At 32.3% G+C, this 18851-nt stretch overlaps 3 protein-coding genes across 6 annotated transcripts; 2 read left to right on the top strand and 1 right to left on the bottom strand.

Annotated features, from left to right (window-relative positions):
* Positions 1 to 2694: 2694 nt before the first annotated feature.
* On the bottom strand, positions 2695 to 5796 carry LOC112518475 (putative pentatricopeptide repeat-containing protein At5g06400, mitochondrial). Its single transcript, XM_025126181.1, has one exon. The coding sequence runs from the start codon at positions 5794 to 5796 to the stop codon at positions 2713 to 2715; it is 3084 nt and encodes a 1027-aa protein (XP_024981949.1). The 3' UTR covers positions 2695 to 2712.
* Positions 5797 to 8951: 3155 nt separating this feature from the next.
* LOC112518483 (calcium-dependent protein kinase 26-like) lies at positions 8952 to 11687 on the top strand. Of its 2 annotated transcripts, XM_025126201.1 has the most exons (8): positions 8952 to 9230; positions 9303 to 9840; positions 10004 to 10147; positions 10238 to 10390; positions 10594 to 10709; positions 10873 to 11040; positions 11126 to 11350; positions 11424 to 11687. In XM_025126201.1, exons 1-8 carry the CDS (start codon positions 8952 to 8954, stop codon positions 11544 to 11546), a joined length of 1746 nt encoding a protein of 581 aa, XP_024981969.1. In that variant the 3' UTR covers positions 11547 to 11687. The 2 variants fall into 2 exon arrangements, with proteins under 2 accessions (XP_024981969.1, XP_024981960.1); XM_025126192.1 differs by having other exon boundaries at positions 8952 to 9840.
* A 1002-nt stretch (positions 11688 to 12689) lies between these two features.
* On the top strand, positions 12690 to 17876 carry LOC112518495 (protein WVD2-like 4). Of its 3 annotated transcripts, none has more exons than XM_025126214.1 (7): positions 12690 to 12818; positions 13265 to 13788; positions 13858 to 13904; positions 14061 to 14145; positions 14235 to 14306; positions 14411 to 14518; positions 17316 to 17800. In XM_025126214.1, the coding sequence occupies exons 2-7, from the start codon at positions 13267 to 13269 to the stop codon at positions 17691 to 17693; spliced, it is 1212 nt and encodes a 403-aa protein (XP_024981982.1). In that variant the 5' UTR covers positions 12690 to 12818; positions 13265 to 13266; the 3' UTR covers positions 17694 to 17800. The 3 variants fall into 3 exon arrangements, with proteins under 3 accessions (XP_024981982.1, XP_024981990.1, XP_024981997.1); XM_025126222.1 differs by having other exon boundaries at positions 12697 to 12818; positions 13253 to 13788; positions 17316 to 17876; XM_025126229.1 differs by having other exon boundaries at positions 12723 to 12818; positions 13253 to 13788; positions 14064 to 14145; positions 17316 to 17876.
* The last annotated feature ends 975 nt before the right edge of the window (positions 17877 to 18851 follow it).

Below are 18851 nucleotides of genomic sequence, written 5' to 3'. Positions count from 1 at the left end.
ATTGAGTATTCTGTTAGAACTCAATGATTATCCTAATTATATTTAATATTTTTTATATTTAAAATGAGATGTTTATCTTATATTTGATTATGTTTATCTGCAGTTAGTTACACAAATTCAAAGATAAAGCTTTAATAAGTTGTACTTACGCATAACTTACTTGTAATTTTGAATTTTAAGTAATATGCATTAATAAATAGTACTTCGTGCATAAAAAATGGTTTTTAAGAGTTTTTGTCAAATGCTTTATAATATAGTATGGATAAACATTTCATTTTAAATTTATAAAATCTAAAATATAATTAGGATAATCATTGAATTATTGAATTCTAACATAATACTAAATTATTATCCGTATAAAAAATTATATTATTAAATCAAAAATAAATTAATTCGTTATTAAATCTAAATTAAATTATAATAAAAAAACTGAATTAGAGAAACTACACAAAGTACGAATTTTTAAATAGTTAATTTGATACTAATATTGATATAGTTATTTTAAATAAAAAAATAAATTAATTCGTTATCGGATCTAAATTAAATTATAATAATAAAAATTGAATGAAATAAACTATACAAAAATAAGAACTTTTAAATAGCTAATTTGATACTAATATTGATATATTTATTTTTGAAACTCTATGATATCTTCAAATTTATATTTTATTCAAAAATAAAAATATTATTCCTTTCTCAAAACCACATAAAACTCATATTAAAACATCTACAAAGACGGAATAAAACGAAATATTAAAATCGAGATATATTTTGTTGTATTGTGTGGGTACCCTTCTAGTTTTTTTATAAAGATAATAATTAGTATTTTGTTAGAATTCAATAATTATCTTAAATATATTTTAGATTTTTTATATTTAAAATGAGATACTTATTCAATATATGATTATGTTTATCTGCAGCTAATTACACGAACTCAAACATAAAGCTTTAATAAGTTGTACATACGCACTATTTACTTGTAATCTTGAATTTTAAGTAATATGCATCAATAAACAGTACTTAATGTATAAAAAATAATTTTTAAGAGTTTTTGTCAAATGCTTTATAATATAGTATAGATAAATATGTTAATAAAATTATAAATATGAGTGATTTATTTATAAATATTAAAATAAAAATTCTAAAAGGAGAAATATGTTTATCTGTATAATAGAAATCAATTCAATAATAAATAAGTTTTTAGCAATTAACTAAATCATCACATATATACTATATTATAAACCATTTGACAAAAACTCTTAAAAACATTTTTTTATGCATAAAGTATTGTTTATTAATGCATAATACTTAAAATTCAAGATTACAAGTAAATTGTGCATAAGTACAACTTATTAAAGCTCTATGTTTGAATTCGTGTAACTAACTGCGGATAAACATAATCAAATAGAGAATAAACATCTCATTTTAAAATATAAAAAAATCTAATTATTGAGTTATAAAAGAATACTTAATTATTATCTTTATAAAAAAATATTATTAAACCTAAATTAAGTTACTTCGTTACGTTAAATTAAACTATAATAAAAAAATTCAATTAAAAAAAATACACAAACAAAAACTTTTAAATAGTTAATTTGATATTAATATTGATATATTTTTTACAAATTTTATATGATATTTTCAAATTTATATTTTATTCAAAAATAAAAAAATTATCGTTTTCTCAACACATAAAATCGTATTATTAGACATAGATAAAAAAAAACCGAAACATTGAAATCAAAATGTGTCTCGATGAATTGCACGAGTACCTTTATAATTTTAATAAAATATTAATGTAATAAATAATATAATTCTCATAATTATTAGAACATAAATAATAATAATTGGAAAATAAAAACCAAAAAGAAACTCTTAAACTTATTAAAATTAGAAATATACTCATGCAGTCAATCAATGAAGGGTGATATATCTTAATTTTAATGTTTCGTTTTATTCTATCTATGTCAATCTTATAATACGATTTTGTACGTTTTAAAGAAATAAATAATGTTTTTATATTTGAATAGCACATAAATTTGAATACCCCATAAAAATTTAAAGGTATACCAATATTATCAAATCAATAATCTAAAAGTTCTCGTTCTTTATAATATATGTTTAATTCAACTTTCATTATGATTTATTTTAGGTTTATAACGATGTATTCATTTTAGACTTAATGATGTAATATTTTTTTATAAAAATAATAATTAAATATTCTGTTAGAACTCAATGATTATTCGATAATTATATTTTAAATTCCTTTATATTTAAAATGAAATGTTTATCATGTATATGATTATGTTTATCAATTAGTTATATGAATTCAAACATGCAACTTTAAGCCGTTATACTCATGCATCATTCACTTGTAATATTGAATTTTAAGTAATATGTATCAATAAACAGTAACCAATACATAAAAATAGTTTTCAAGATTGTCTCAAATACTTTATAATATAATACAAGTAACATTTCAATAAATTAGCTTATTCTTATTGACTATAACCCAAATCATAAAAAAATATCATGTTCATATGTGGTTTCTTGAATCATGATAGAAAGAATACAAAGATTCAAAGATGGTCAACCAAGGTCTCCTCAGTTGGATAGAGACATGGTAACAACTCACTAATGAGAATGAACCAATTCACTTTGCAAAATGTTTTGCAGACTTGCAAACTGCTATGCCAAAAATTTCCATTTATATTACATAATTTGACCTACTTTTCTTCTATGTTCAAGATCCCATTTTTTTCCAAGTACAGTTTGAGCCAGCTTCTGTTTCCCCTCTCGATTTAATCCGTAAAAGACTTGGCGAAAATTAACCGTGCTCGGAGTGATCCCAACACTTGGCATCTCAGATAAAAGCTGCATAGCTTCTTCAGACTTTCCCTCCTTACACAAACAAGAAATGAACATAGAATATGTTTTAAAATCTGGCAACGGCCCTTCATTTTTCATCTTATGGAAAACACTCCAAGCCTCAACAGTCTTCCCATTGCTCACATACCCGCGAATTAACGATGAATAAGTTACAATTGTGGGCTCACATCCCTCTTGTTTCATCTTCTCAAAAACCTCTAAAGCCTTGGAAACTTGTTTTTCTTTGAAGAAATAAACTAGTAATGATGTATAAACATGAACTGTTGGCAAGAATCTGACCTGTTTCATTGATTCTATCTTCTCCAACGCCTCCTGTAAACGCCTTTTCCTTAGTAGTCCATGAATCAGGCTTCCATATATGTATCCATTAAGGGTCTTTTGGTCTTCTTCGCCAACCTCGTTCGCCATTGACAAAGCCTCTTCTACCTTACCTGCTCGACAAAGAGCCCTAATACACAATGAGTAAGCCAATGGAGTGGAAAAACCATGTGCATATAAGTTCTTGGCACATTTTTTGGCTTCCAACACATTATCAACTTCACATAAACACCCAATATAGAATTCAAGCAATTCTTTGTCGGGTACGAATCCAGCTTGAGTCATCTCCAAGAACGCTTCTATGGCTTCATTGACCTTTCTGCCCTTTTTCCCACAAAGGGAAATGATCAAAGATTTGTATGTACTACTGTTTGGACTGCAACCGTTTTCCTTCATTTCTCTAAAAAATTTCAGTGCAATGTCCGTCAAACCTATTCGACCATATTGCAAGATCATGATCGTCCATGTGTCTGATGAAACCAACAAGCCTTTCCTTCTCATTTCATAAAACAAGCTTCTCATAAGCTTAAAATCTTTCCCTTGTCCAGAAATTTTGATTGCCATGTTATAGGTTTCCGCAGTGTGGCTGTAACCGTCTTTCTTTCCCACCCATGAGAAGAACTGCAATGCTGCACCACCATGGGGGCTGCAATTTCTCAGTATCTCGACAACTAATTCTGGTGTGATATAAAGATTGCATCTTTGTAAAGATTCCTCCTTTGAGCACCAATCTATCGCGGAGGATACAATCTTACAGGCTCTTTGAAGATCATGGTCAGTAAAAGACTTGACAGGCATGTTTGTTTCTAGAGAATCCACAACTTTTGGCTCTATCAGAATCAGGCTTGAATCAAGGGTAGTCTCATTTTGGTTCCCGCCATCTCTTTGGATCTGCTTCACTTGTTGTATCTTCTCCAATTCTCCTTTTTTACCCAAATGAGATATAATCCAGTTGAATATATCTTCTCCTATATCTAACTTCAAAACTTTCATATGATCCAAAACATTGATAGCTTCATCGGCTCTGGAAATCTTACAAAGTTCCTTGATGAAAACCATATAACATTTTCTAGTTAGCTTCATTCCTTTCTCCTCCATGCTTTTGAGCACTTCCCATGCTTCAGAAATACGGTTTTGTTGAACATAACCAGCAACTACAGCAGTTATTGCCACACTGTCCAACTCAAGCCCTGTTTCCAGCATCGTGTTATACAGATCAAATCCTTTTTCAAACTCACTCGTTCTAAAGAGGTGTTGCATCAGCTCTGTATAAGTAGACAAAGTCATTATTTGTCCACAATCTTTTAGGCTGTGAAACACTTGTAGTGCTTTAGAAACATTGTTTCTTCTCAAGTACCCATTGATAACAATCCCATACATCTTTTTGTCAACAATATCTCTTCTCTTTAATATATCAACAATTTCTAAAGCATCAGAGATCCTATCAGCATGACACATTCCCTTCACCAACATCTCAAAGTGTTCAGTCTCAATCACAATATCTTTGTTCTTCATATCTTTTATCACTTCCAACGCTTCTTTTATTCTACCTGAAATGCAAAAGCTCTTTAGCATACTAGTGTAAACTTCTTGTTCAGGGATTTGGGAAATCCTTATCATGTCATCGGCAATAACGTGGATGGCATCAATGTCTCCTGAACATGCTAAGCAATGTAATAACAGTTTGTACAAACTTGAATCTGGTTCCATTTCTTTAGAAACCATCTCCTTGTAAAACTCCATGGCAATGCTGGTTTTTTTACTACTACAAAGCGTACGCAGCATTACTTTATAAACTGCCAAATCAGGCTCAAAACCAGACTTCTTCATGTTCTCAAACAGCAACAAGACTTTCCCAATTGCGTTTGATTTCCCATAGTGAGAAATGAGAATAGTCCATGTCTTAATATCCTTCTTACACAAGTTCTTCTCCATCTCATCCAACAATTTTTCAACTACCTCAAACTTTTTAGATTCTCCAAGCACATAAATCATCGTATTGTAGGTTGCAGTTGTGACAAATGACTCATTCTTAAGCTTTATCCAATTGAAGAACCTTAAAGCTAAATCAGGCACTTTGAAACACCTCTTCAGAACTTTATCAACCACCTCAGAATCAAACTCCACATCCATATCATCCAACCGTTCCTCAATCGACGCTTCACCCTCTCCACCCCTTAAAATCTGAGTAACCTCGTGAACTATTGGACTGACATCCTTTTCAACCGTATGGGTTGTTCTAATCTCCAACTCTCGATTCATATTCGCATTTTCACGAACACCTTCTGTGCAATCCAAGGAATCTCCCACCATATCAACCCCTGCGTTCGTTAATGGAAACCGTTCAGCTCCATTGCTGTCCACGTTGAAGTTATGGGTTCCCAAAATTTGGGTGATGTCATCGAAAAGATTAGCAAAATCTTTATTTTCTTTTCCATTTTTTATCTGGGTTTCTTCAGTGTTCTTCCGATTTGGGTTCCGGGATGATCTAGTGACGAGTGAAAAACTAGAAGTCTGTAAATTTGTGACATGGACGGGCAAAAGATTAGCAATCGAGTATACTGCTCGAAATCTGACCAAACATTTCATGCCTCGAGCGGAATTCGCACAATGATAGGATACGGCTTTGGGAGTTTGGGTTTCAAAAGACAAATCCAACTTCAATTGACCCAATTAATATTTCTCGCTTTTTAAGGAATCAAAATTCATAAATTAGTTTCTATCTTAGTACTTATTATACTCGCATGATTCACTAAAAATATATCTAGATTTTAATATTTTATTTTATTTTTATATTAAATGATATAATATGTTTTTATGAAACTTTAGGAAAAAATATTAAATNAATCGAACCCTAACAGTAATTTAAATAACCAACTTACATAGACTGAACACACAGAAAGAAACCAAACTTTGAATATTAATCGAACCCTAACAGTACTTTGATTAACCAAAACACGCACAAATTGAACACACAAAAATAAATCAACACCGAAAAGAAAAAGAAATTACCTCAAGAGGAGCGATGGATAGAGAGTGAAACGGTTGAGAAATAAACACATTAATCCAGCACATGAATCATTAATCATCATACCGGGAACTTGAATCGTTCTTTCAGGATTCAATTTATGAATCATCACTTTGTTAACGGGAACGATGAGTGTATGCATATGAAGAGAGCCTCCATTTGATGAGAGTGTCTTGGAAGATTATATAATGATGCACTTGTTGGGTAGCATTAGTAAGTTGTAAATAAAGCATAGTATATTATAATTACGAGATTTTAAGGTTTTATATTTAAAACAGCAGTACATGGTGTTTAAAAATTTGTTTTCAAGACTTTGATAAATATGTTTTATAAGATATTATAGATGGTAACGATCATTTTGTTATATAACATAAATATGTAAACTAAATGTAATTACTTTGAATAATTGATTGTCATAAATATTGATTATAACATAAATTATTATTGTAGTCGTTGGTATTTGTTAATATATATAATAAGAAAATCGACTAAGAAATAAAAATAAAATTGACTCATTTAATAAATTTTTTGATTTATAAGCATTGTTATCTTACTGTTAAATTTTTTATTATGTTAAAAAATTAAAAAAAGTATATGTTTAAATAATAATAATAATAATAAAGATTGAAAATAATTTGAAAAAATGTAAGGTAGATAATATTTAATTTGTTAAAATAATTAGATATGTATTGATATATGGTTTCTAATTTAATTTTAGGATAAATTGTATGAAAAAATAACTTTAATTTGATTCTTATTTTGTGTGACGTATTTTGAAAACTTGCATTTTGGTTTTTAAGATAAAGTTTTAAACATTAAGTACCCGGATAACTGGTTGAAGCATAACCGGTTACCATGTTGATGTGACGATTGATTTGGTATCCAACTCAATATTATTTGCTATTCAACCCAATTTCATCTCATTACTCACCACATCAGCACGGTAACCGGTTAATGTTTCAACAAGTTATCCGGGTACTTAAATGTTTAAAACTTTATATCTTAGGTACCAAAATAGAAGTTTTGAAAGTACGTTACACAAAATAAGAATCAAGTCAAAGTACTTTATTTTTTCATGTAATTTGTCCTTAAATTTAATAGGAAAAAAGAAAAGCATTTGATGTGTTAAAATCATTTAAATAAATCTAAATTATGAGAAAAAAAAAAGATAATAATGAAAAAATCTTCTCTTTAAAAGTTAATTCAAGGCCTTCTTTTATATGTATGTATGTATAGAAAAATTTAAATAAGAAGGTTAACTATTTAAAAAAAATAAAAAAAATGTCGTTAATATATAAAATCATATGTGATAATATGGTCTTATGTAATTCTGAAAAAAGATGATCTTTTAATTTTGAACAAAATATAAATTTGAATATATCATAAAATTTTGACAAAAATATATCGATATTAGTATCAAATTAACTATTTAAAATTTCTCATATCTATGTGTAATTTTTTAATTCAGTTTTCTATTATAATTTAATTTAGGTTTTTAATAACATAATTTTTTATAAAGACAATAAATTGAAGTATTCAGTTAGAATTTAATGATTATCTTAATTATATTTTAGATTTTTTATATCTAAAATAAGATGTTTATTTTGTATATGGTTATGTTTATCTGTAGTTACCTACATAATAGAGTTTTGTTAAAATGTATTTATGCATAATTTACTTGTAATCTTGAATTTTAAGTAATATACATCAATAACAGTATTTCATGCATAAAAATTAGTTTTTAAGAATTTTTGATCTTTAATATGCATATTATCGGATAAGATTTTTGGTCCTGTTACGATTATTTGTAAGGCGAATGACATCCGATAAACATTTACCTAATAAGAGTTTAGTAAACGACTCCTTAATCCATATTTTATTTTTATTAATAAATATTCAATAAAAGGTTTTTTACTCATTAAAAATATCATGAACCGTAAAATCAACAAAATAATTCAGTTAGTTTTTTGAAATTGAAATATGTCAAATTTTACCAAAAATAAGTTGGTTGATTTCATGATTGAGAAGATAATCCAGAATTAACGATATCGAAAATACTTCAAGATTTGCCTTAAAGATTTATTTGGTAAGTTCCAACAGAAAACCCGTTTCTTTCCTCTTTCCCTCCCTTCCGATTCTCCCCCAAATCCCCCTATCCGCCATTGCAGCATGTAGAAAGCTGTTGAATGGAGGGTACACCACACAAATTCATACCTGAAGCAAACCCTTTAAACAATCAAAAAGACTTTCACAAGAGAATTTTCCTTTTCAAGGTTTTGCATGAAAACCTAACAAAACCACATAAACTTCACATTTATCGATCATATCCACCAACATTGCTTCCGTCAAATTTGCAATACGCCCCCTCATAATCTCCCCTCCAGTAACCAACATTATTCGGTATTGGGGTTCTATTGAAAATTTTCTTCTTCCTTGTTATATATGTTCATGTATGGCAAAGGTGATCTCTTTCCGATCTATCGGTTTATTTGTTCGTTTATACAAAAATGGGTGATTGTATAACTCGTATTTTGGATCGATTTGAAATGGGTTATCTTTGATTCGGGTGTTTCTATGTTTGTTTATGTTAATTGATTCATGTTGTAGAAACTGAAAAGGGATAGTGAACTGAGGACTAAGATACATGAATCTTTACTGTTGATAGCATACACCTTTTAAAGTCTTTTTAGGAGCAGTAGGATTGGAGTTAGATTAGATGGGAAACATATGTGGACCATCAAGGTGCTCAAAGCATGGATTTTTTGGATCAATATGGCATTCATTATGGTGGTCTAGATCCCCAGATTTGATCCAATATGAAAAGAAAAGAGCAAGAAACCAACGGCATCACAAAAATCACAAGGCTACTAGACCTGTCCAAAATGCACCTCCGCGAGTGCTGAATCTAGCGAAGGAAGACCCAAAACCGACCCAAGTTCAACCTGCGATTCCTTATCAAGAAATCAAAGAACATGGCAAACAATCTGGAAAGGTTGTAGTAGTGAAGCAGCAAAGCAAATCAACACAGCGAAATGTGACATCTGGTGCCCAAAATCCAGACCATAAGAGAAGAAAGTCAAGTGTAGGGCTTCTGGTTGATAAAGTCTTGAAAAATACAAATGGGCATTTGAAAGATCACTATAAGTTGGGTTTGAAACTGGGACATGGACAATTTGGTACAACTTCTATTTGCATAGAAAAGAAAACCGGGAAACAATTTGCTTGCAAATCCATTTCGAAGAGGAAATTAGTGACGGAAGAAGATGTGGATGATGTTAGGAGGGAAGTTGAAATTATGCATCACTTATCAGGACATCCTAATGTGATTTCAATCAAAGGGGCTTATGAGGATGCTTATGAAGTTCATTTGGTGATGGAACTATGTGCTGGAGGTGAACTCTTCGATAGAATTACCAAGAAAGGGCAATTTTCAGAACGTGAGGCGGCCCATCTTCTTAAGACTATTGCTAGTGTTATTGAGGCTTGTCATTCTTTGGGTGTAATCCATCGTGATCTTAAGCCTGAGAACTTTCTCTTTGTCAATAGGGACGAAGATGCACCTCTTAAAGCCATAGATTTTGGACTTTCAGTTTTCTTCAAGCCAGGTACCTTCTTCAATTATAATTGTTTCTATGAATTCATGTCGACATGCTCATAATGTTAGCTTACATCAGCTATAGTTTGAATGCTCTAAATGGTACTTTTTTAGAATAAGGTGATGAAAGTTACTTGGAAAAATCTTCTGATATGATACAGCCTAAATCGCAGGGGAAATTATTACCGATGTGGTTGGAAGCCCTTATTATGTTGCACCAGAAGTTTTACTAAAACATTATGGTCCTGAAGTAGACATTTGGAGCGCTGGTGTGATTCTTTACGTTCTTCTTTCTGGGGTGCCACCTTTCTATGGAGGTGTGACACAAGTTGCTGTAATTTTGTCAGTATTCTTTCTTTGTTTCTAGTTGATTTTGGTGTCACCCTTCTCCTTTCTTGTGCTTACAGAAACGGAGAATGATGTATTTAGGGAGATTTTGGAGGGTGAACTTGACTTCTCCTTCGATCCATGGCCTGTTATCTCTGGAAGTGCTAAGGATTTGATATCAAGAATGCTTCTTAGAGACCGTAATAACCGGATAACTGCTCATGAAATTCTTTGTAAGTCTATATCTCTCTTTCCCATGTTATTGCAGACGAGATTTGCCTATGAATGTAAACTTATAGAAATATGGAATTATGCCAATAAATAGGCATGTTTGTGTGTTTGTTCTAATAGCATTCTAAAAGTAAAAATATATGCAAGAAATTGAAGTCCACATGCGATTTTCTTACTTTCTTGATTCTCATCGTCATTGTTGTAGGCCACCCATGGATCAGCGTAGATGGGGTTGCTCCAGACAAGCCTCTTGATCCTGCAGTGTTGACTCGCTTAACTCAGTTTTCTGCCATGAACAAACTCAAGAAAATGGCTCTTAAGGTATGCACTTACAGAATTTTATGGGCTTATGGCTTAATGTTAGAAATGTTTGTTGAGGTCCCCAAATCATGAATGGACACGGGTTTCTCTGTTGCATCAAGATGAGCTTACGAGAATATTTTCTCATTGCAAAATTTTGAACCATTTTAGTTGCTGGATGCAGGTCATTGCATCAAGACTCTCTGAAGAAGAAATTGCTGGACTAAAGCAAATGTTTAAGACAATCGATACAGACAATAGTGGCTATCTTACTTTTGATGAACTGAAAGATGGGCTGAAGAGTTATGGTGCCGATCTTGATGAGTCAGAGATTCATGATCTGATGCAAGCCGTAAGTATCATCTTACATACCCTTTTGCTGCCTAGGTTTATTAGTTAAGAAATAAAGTTGATTATTGACAAATATTGAAGTACAGGCGGATATCAATAACAGTGGTACTATTGACTATGAAGAATTTGTAGCTGCAACCTTGCATTTCACGAAAGTGGATAAGGAGGATCGGTTATTTGCTGCTTTTTCATATTTTGACAAAGATGGCAGCGGTTATATTACCCTAGATGAACTCCAACAAGCCTGCAAGGAGTTTGGAGTTGACGACATCCATTTGGATGAAATTCTCAAAGAAGTTGATCAAAACAATGTAAGTCTTTGCACTCGAGATGGAGATCCCCTTTTGTCCTTTTTCCATTAACATCGTTTGTTTGGTTTTGCAGGATGGTCGTATAGATTACAGCGAGTTTGTTGCAATGATGCACAAGGGAAGTGGCAATGTGGTAAGAAATCAATCAAAGAACAACTTTATCATCGGATTCCGGGAGCCGTTGCCGGTTCGTTGATCTCAAGTTTCCATTTTCTTTTTTTGCAAGTGAGAGAGGGTTAAATATGAACTATGTATGAGATAGTTCAGTAGGTGATAACAAATGTACAGAGCATAGATGGGGTTAATTCATCAATTACATGAGCACATGTTGTTGTGTTGCTAATAAATGCACACATGGATTGCTTTTGGTTTGGTTAATATTGTTGAAAGACAACATGTGTGGTATGTTTTTCTTTTGGTTCCTTAATTTGAATCCTTGGACTATGCCTTTGCATATGTTGACTACATGCTTCAATTGTCTTAGCAACAACACATAATGACAACATCCATAGGATTCATACTTCCAAATCTTAATCATGACCCATACTATTTTATAGATTATTGAAACAATAACTCTTAAATTTCAACAGTATAATTGTAAGATCCTACATCTGTTGGGAAGTGGAACAGAGGTTGTGTTATAAAGGATTAGATACACCTTTATCAAATACATTTTAAAACCGTGAATCCATGTATGGACAAAGCGGATGATATATGGCAAGATTAATTACAGATGTTACTGATATGTCAACGAAGACATTGGGCTCCAAACGGGAATAAAGGTTGTCGGACTGAATACCTCTTTATTGTACTCAATTATGATGATCCACAAAATACTTTTAGTATCATATATGAAAATCTCAAAAAAATTGAAGACTTTGTTACAAATTATGGGTTTGTTTTGTAAAATATGAATATAATCAAAACAAATTATTATCATTTATTATATAATAAATTTAAAGATAAATACTAATAATGTATTTTGGGAAAATATGGAATAACATTTAATTTTATAACGTTAACTGACCAGTTTACCCTTGATATGAGCTGGCAGCACATGGGTGTACACGATACAGGCTTACACATACACCAACTAATAATTTTGATTAATTATGAATCAATGAACCAAAGTGGCTCAAGGTTATTTTAGTAAGATGGAACATAGCTCTTGTAACTCATGCTACAAATGCTTGTACTTTATGTAGTGAAAGGTGTACAAATGGCTAAAACATATTTACCAATCCACCTGGGATAGGGGCATATTGGTCATTTTTTATGAAGTTTACCCCCCAACCCCAGCTTCTTCATCCATGATCCCCTCCACTGAAATCCTCTCTCTCTCTCTCTCTCTCTCTCTCTCACTCACATACACACATCAAGACTCCATTTTTATAACAGCATTTGAATTTCAAAGCAGAATCTTTGTTTTCTGCACAAATCAGACACTTAAAACTTTCATTCAAGCAAGGTATGATCGACTCTTTCCTTGTGAATCTTTGACATCTTTTTTATTAAATTGCTCTGATTTGTCTCAGTACTTTGGCAGTTTTCAACATGTGGGTTTACTGTATTTTGCCCAATTTTCGATACTCAATTTTGTTGATCTTTGTACTGATTTCACTAGTGATAATTGAAATGTTAGTATGAAAGTGAGTGTTGTTATCTGATGTCGGTTTCTTTATGCTGAAAATGACGACGATGGCACTAAAATTCCCCCAATCTGAGAATTTTCAAGGTTTCAAAACCTTAAATCAATGAAATCGATCTGGTTTTTGTTAAATCTTGTTCAATTGAAATCACAAAAGTAAATGCTCAAACGAATTATAACTCACTATGCAAGGATTTGTTAGTTTGGATAGCAACATGATTTGAATTTGTGTTACTACTTACTTCTTATGTCAGAAATTCGAATAGGGATGGAATCTGGCAATGGGGTTCATATGGAAGACGAAAACGGTGCTATGAATGTGCAAGAACAGGGAGAGAATGTGGAAACCATTCTGGTAGATCACGAGAATTCGAATAAAGTTGAAGAAGGCCTTGAATCATCAAGATTGGGAGTAAGTGAATCTTCTGAGATTGCTAGTGGCACTAAAATGCCAAATTCTGTTGAGGTTACTACTAATGGGGGTACTTCAAAGAACAGTAAAGTGGCCAAAAATGGGACTAAAGGCAGTCTATTGGCTCGTAAGCCGAAACCCCATCTTACTCAAAGTTTATCTATCCCTGCTAAACCTCGAAACGTTGATTCCATGAGAACTAGCATGGATGGGCACCCTGGGAAGCCACGAGCTGCATTGTCAAATGGAAATGGCACGAATCCTGCCAATAGAAGAGCTTCCACTGGAGTGAAAACAAAGGAAATGAGTGCAAGTGATGGTGGTGCATCTACCCGACGAGCTACTTTGGATTCGTCTCCAAGTGTGCAAATGTCACGGGTAAATTCCTTTTCTTGGTAGCCTTTGTTATCTTATTTGTATTTATTGTTGTTTATTTGTTTGTTTCAGAGTAAGAAGTCTAATGGAATTGAAGATCCCCCTCCTGCAGATCCCTTGTATGTTGATTCACCATTCTACTTCATATTTTGATTAACTTCTGAGTTGATTTGTTTGTCGACGTTGAATATCTTGTTGCTAATGTTTCATTGTTCGGTTTCTTTTATATGGATTTCAAGAATTTGACTTTTTCATGGATTTATCTTCATGATTAGAAGTGTTGCCCCAAATGGGCAGCATAAGAACAGTGTATTGGGCTTTTCTTTTAGGTTGGATGAACGTGCTGAAAAGCGAAAAGAGGTTCATACTTAAATCATTTATATCCGTGTGGCTTTCATAACTTTCTTGACATAATTCGTATATTAATCATGTTGATTGTCGTGTACTAGTTCTTCTCAAAGATAGAGGAGAAGATTCATGCAAAAGAAGCAGAAAGAACCAATTTGCAAGAAAAATCAAAGGTTTGGGCTCGTGAAATCTTTAATCGTTAAAGAATATGTGGAATTGGATCGCTTTAATCAGGCGACAAAGACTATACTTTTAACTTGTCTAGTTGCAAATGCAGGAAAGCCAAGAAGCGGAGATAAAGCAATTGAGGAAGAGCTTGATGTTTAAAGCTGCACCAATGCCAAAGTTTTACAAAGAGCCACCCCCTAAAGTTGACTTGAAGAAGGTATTTAAAACATCCTGACTTTAAAGACATGCCACAAGCCTATGTTCATCGAACTTTCCATGCTTAATTTCAAACATTCATATTTTGACAGCTTTGTGCATTCATCAACTTAATACTTCTGATAACCATCTCATTACAAGCTTATTAATACAACAAAACTGCAATCTTTTGTGATTTCTACTAACCATCATAGTTGCTGTTGCTACACTTAGGACACAAATAGCAAGACTTAATCTAAGCAAAAGCTCGATACTAAGATTTCTCCATTTCCTTGAGGCCCGCACGACCTTCGACTATATTCCTAAAAGGCATGCATTACTTACTTAAAGTATGTGCATAAGTAAAACTTTTCATAGAACATGAATAGGTAAGCCTTAAGAACGGTTCAAAAGTTCTTTAGGTAATATATGAGTTTATACTGGAATCTTGAAACATCTCTTAACTACAAAAAGTTTGGGGACTGCACCTGTTAGCCGCTCCCTTGATATGTCAGACTTCGCTGCTGTATTCTTTCCTTTGTTGATATGTTCAGCAAGAATCATATTGTTCCTTTGATACGCTCACGGAAAAACGTACCTTTTTCTTTTTTAAGCATTCCCTGAGAATTGTGTCCTTAATTTTACTATGATAGTTTTCACGAAGAACCATATCCTTACATTCTTTATCTATACGTCAAGCGTATTGTAACTTTCTTTCTGCAAACTCCAAAGAGAACACCAGACAAGCCAGTTTTTCATAAAATCACTTTACCACAGCTTTCTTTCTCGATAAACACTTTAGTCGTAAATCCTTTTTATGTACTATGCACATTTTGTTCATAGTTCTACATCTCACAATAATGTAAAACACAGTGGCCTTTTTCAGCTTTTCATAGGAACCTCTTGTCATAGATCAGTTTTGCACTAAACATTTCCTTACATCAAAGTAGCAAACATTTCATGTTTGAAAATAATGCATACACTCACCTAGCATTGAGCAAACTTTCTCTTTTTCACACACATTTCACAAGCGAGGGTCTTTAGGGAAAGAGCCCTTCTCCTCTTCGGGGTACAGGATATGTCTACATACATCAGCCCCCAGACCCTACTCCCGGGTGGGATATACATGGTTCATTTGGTTTAGTTTACTCATCTAGCAGTGGTGCACCTTCCCCCCTTTGTACTCGACTTTTATTGCCCTAAATACAAGAGGCTTTTCTATTCAAACAATTTCACATAAGTGAAGCTTCTTGCTTACTTAAAGTGGTACCATGATTTCCTTTTCACTTTCAAATATTTAATTCCTTTAACATCCAATGAGCTTCTAAACCCCTTCAGTATAACCCTAAATTTGCAACATCATCACTGTATAGACTTGTGATGCCTTATTAGTAGCACCTTCTATTGCAAAAAAAAACATTCCACCAACTTAAATCCGAAATCTTTGTGGTTGCAACTCTAAAGGAAACTTAATTTATCAAGAAAGTATTAAGAAAAGCTTCAGAAAGCAATTAATTTGAGAAATCAAAAAATTGCAGTTTTGAAAGTCTTTTGACACATTAAAAGGGCTATGATACAGTTAACTACCTACCATAGCCCCGTAAGGCTACGCTACCCTTCCAGCCATGACCTTACATCTTTAGGAAAATACTCGCAGAAAACTAGAATAGTTTCTGGTTTGAATTGGTTTTCAACCTTTCTAAAACAAATTTTAAGAAACTTGAATTTAAACCGTAAAACTCAACATGCAAAGAGGCTTTGAACCATGACAACTACACTCACCTTCTTGATTTCTTTCTGGATCAATAAGACTTTTAATTCGTTGCTATTTCTCAGATTAGATAAAAGATTGATCTTATACTTCTTAATTAGTCCACAAATTGGAATACCAATTCGTATTATACCTATCTACTTAACTCTCAAAATGTATTTTACACTGCAAAGTATACAAAGGAATATTCTATTCCCTTCAAGAATGCGACATGGAAATAAGGGTATCATTTCAAAAAATTTGCCTAGACAAAGTTTGTTGTGCCGATGCAGTTTGACTTTTCAGGACCAATGATCTAGTTTTTGACTTAAACATATAATGATAGACTCTAAACATTTCTGAGGCTTTGGCCATTCATGCAATGTAGGTTATTACGGCACTTTTGAACAATTTGAGCAAGCCCAGCTGGGCATTACTTGCTGTTTTGCTGTTTCAAGGTTTCTATGATCTACAAGTCCTTATGAAATCATGACTTGCACTTAATTATTTCATCTAAAAGTTTCAAGAAATCTATGTTGGACGTTGAGTTTCTTTCTTTGAAAAGATAACCATAGCTTCTTTGGTGTTTGAGGGTTGAGGAGGTAAGCGATGCAACCTTCATGTCACAATTTGTTTACTGTGATCGCAACCCATATCATTTGGTTACAAAGGAGCAACCTTGCACCTCTGATTGCTTACAGAAGCATATCTGTAGTAATGCTATCACCCCTTTCTATCTAATTTACTTGTTATAAAAGACGATTAAAGAAAACCAAATATAGGAAAACTGTTTCTGCTTTCTGGGCAATGGCTTTTCTGATATCTGGAATGCACCCTTGTATCTGTTGGATTCAATGAGTTAAGAATTCCACTAAATATATTGCAATAGGTGTATTTTCTAGGGTGTGTCGTGTTGGATATGAAGTCTCATTTGGACTGTGAATTGGTGTATAACTTCATTAATCCAATTATTTTTCTGGCTTTTTTTTATTGGAAGAACGTAGTACCAAATTCACAAATAATATAGCAATTGATCTAAATCTTATTTACATGTACTTTGTATATGTAGATACCAACAACCCGCCCGAAATCTCCCAAGCTGGGCAGGAGCAAGACCAATATGGCTGCAGCCAGCAATGGAACCTCTGTTAGCCCACCTAATGTCAGTGCAACAAACAGCAACCAAGAAACTGCTGCTTCCAAGAAACCGATCAGAAAATCTCAGTCCAAAACCTCATCCTCAAAAACTGAAGCCAAACCTGGAAAGTCAAAGGAAAAGCCCGTGAAAGAAGTCCAAGAAGAGGAGAAAGCATGCCATGAAAGCCCATCTGCAAACCCTGCCGAAGTTGAAGGTTGTGTAGAAATCAATGCTGAAAAGAACGCAGTGCCTGTATTGAGCCCACCAACTCAGGATACAATGCCTGCCGACATCGTTGTTGGAGGTTAAACCATGTGGTAAGCTGTATAATATCTGTATCTAATAGGTTTGTTTTTTCTGTTTTTCAAGTTGTTGAGGTTTCTGTGTTGTGAATAGAGACTGTATGTTACTGTGACATGTTCAATTATCTACTGGTTTATATGATGGTTGTATGAATCTTTCTTTCTTTAAATCCAAAGTTGTAAAATTTGCAGAAACTGTGGTTGGTTCGTATGGAATTGGAATGCATTATATATATACATCATATTCTCAATTCTTTCTCACTAAAGTTTACAAGTATACTAAAATGCATCATATACATATACATATACATCATCAGTTGTGTTCCAAGGACTATTTATGTAATGGGGTAGAGATATATAGGGAAAAAGGGTAATAACTATAAAAAGGGTGGCCAAAATTGGGAAAAAGGTTAAAAAAGAAAAAAGGAGCCAGCTAAGTCCTAGTTGGTTCTGTTCATCAATCATCAATCATCAACCTAACAGAAGTACATTCAACTAAATATCTGAATTTATTTAAATAATTAAAATTGTCTTGACCGTAATTTAAACTTCTTATATGTAACTTTAATTTGTAGATATTAATTGTTTTGATAAATTATTAAAAGGATGTATCAGAATAAATTTCTTTAAAAATTAAATGGGTTTTTATAGAATAATTTGTAGTTTTTGGTGCATGCATCTTTTTAGTTAGCAGGTCATTTGGTCTTTCAAAAATACATATTTCTTTCTAATCAATGGATTTAAATAAAATATTTCAAAGAGAATGGTTGTGATGTCTTATTCCCAATTAAAATTTAAAAAAATAAAAATAAAAGATTGACTTTAATATTTAATAAATATGAGAAGGACGAGGGCATTGCTGTCCAGCAATAAACCATTTTCAAAATAAATTTAACTAAAAAACAAAAATACATTGTAATTTTTTTTAGCTATGTGTTTTATAATATTTAACTCAAAAAAAGGACTAAACTCTCGATTTCTTTCAAGATTTAATTTTGTTTTTAGCTCCGAATACTTCCACTGTGAAAGTTTTGGGTTTTAATTATATTAAATAAATATGGTTGTGACGTCTTTTTCCTAATTTACAATTTAAATAAAATCGAGTTTAATATATGAAAAAGGACAAAGGTATTGTTGCTCCAACAATTTTAATGCTGTATGTATC

This window comes from Cynara cardunculus (assembly GCF_001531365.2).
Source record: "Cynara cardunculus var. scolymus isolate 2C chromosome LG 1, CcrdV1, whole genome shotgun sequence".
In the NCBI taxonomy this organism is placed as follows: domain Eukaryota; kingdom Viridiplantae; phylum Streptophyta; class Magnoliopsida; order Asterales; family Asteraceae; genus Cynara; species Cynara cardunculus.
The sequence above is the reverse complement of the archived record's forward strand: the minus strand, read 5'-3'. Positions and strand labels throughout refer to the sequence as shown.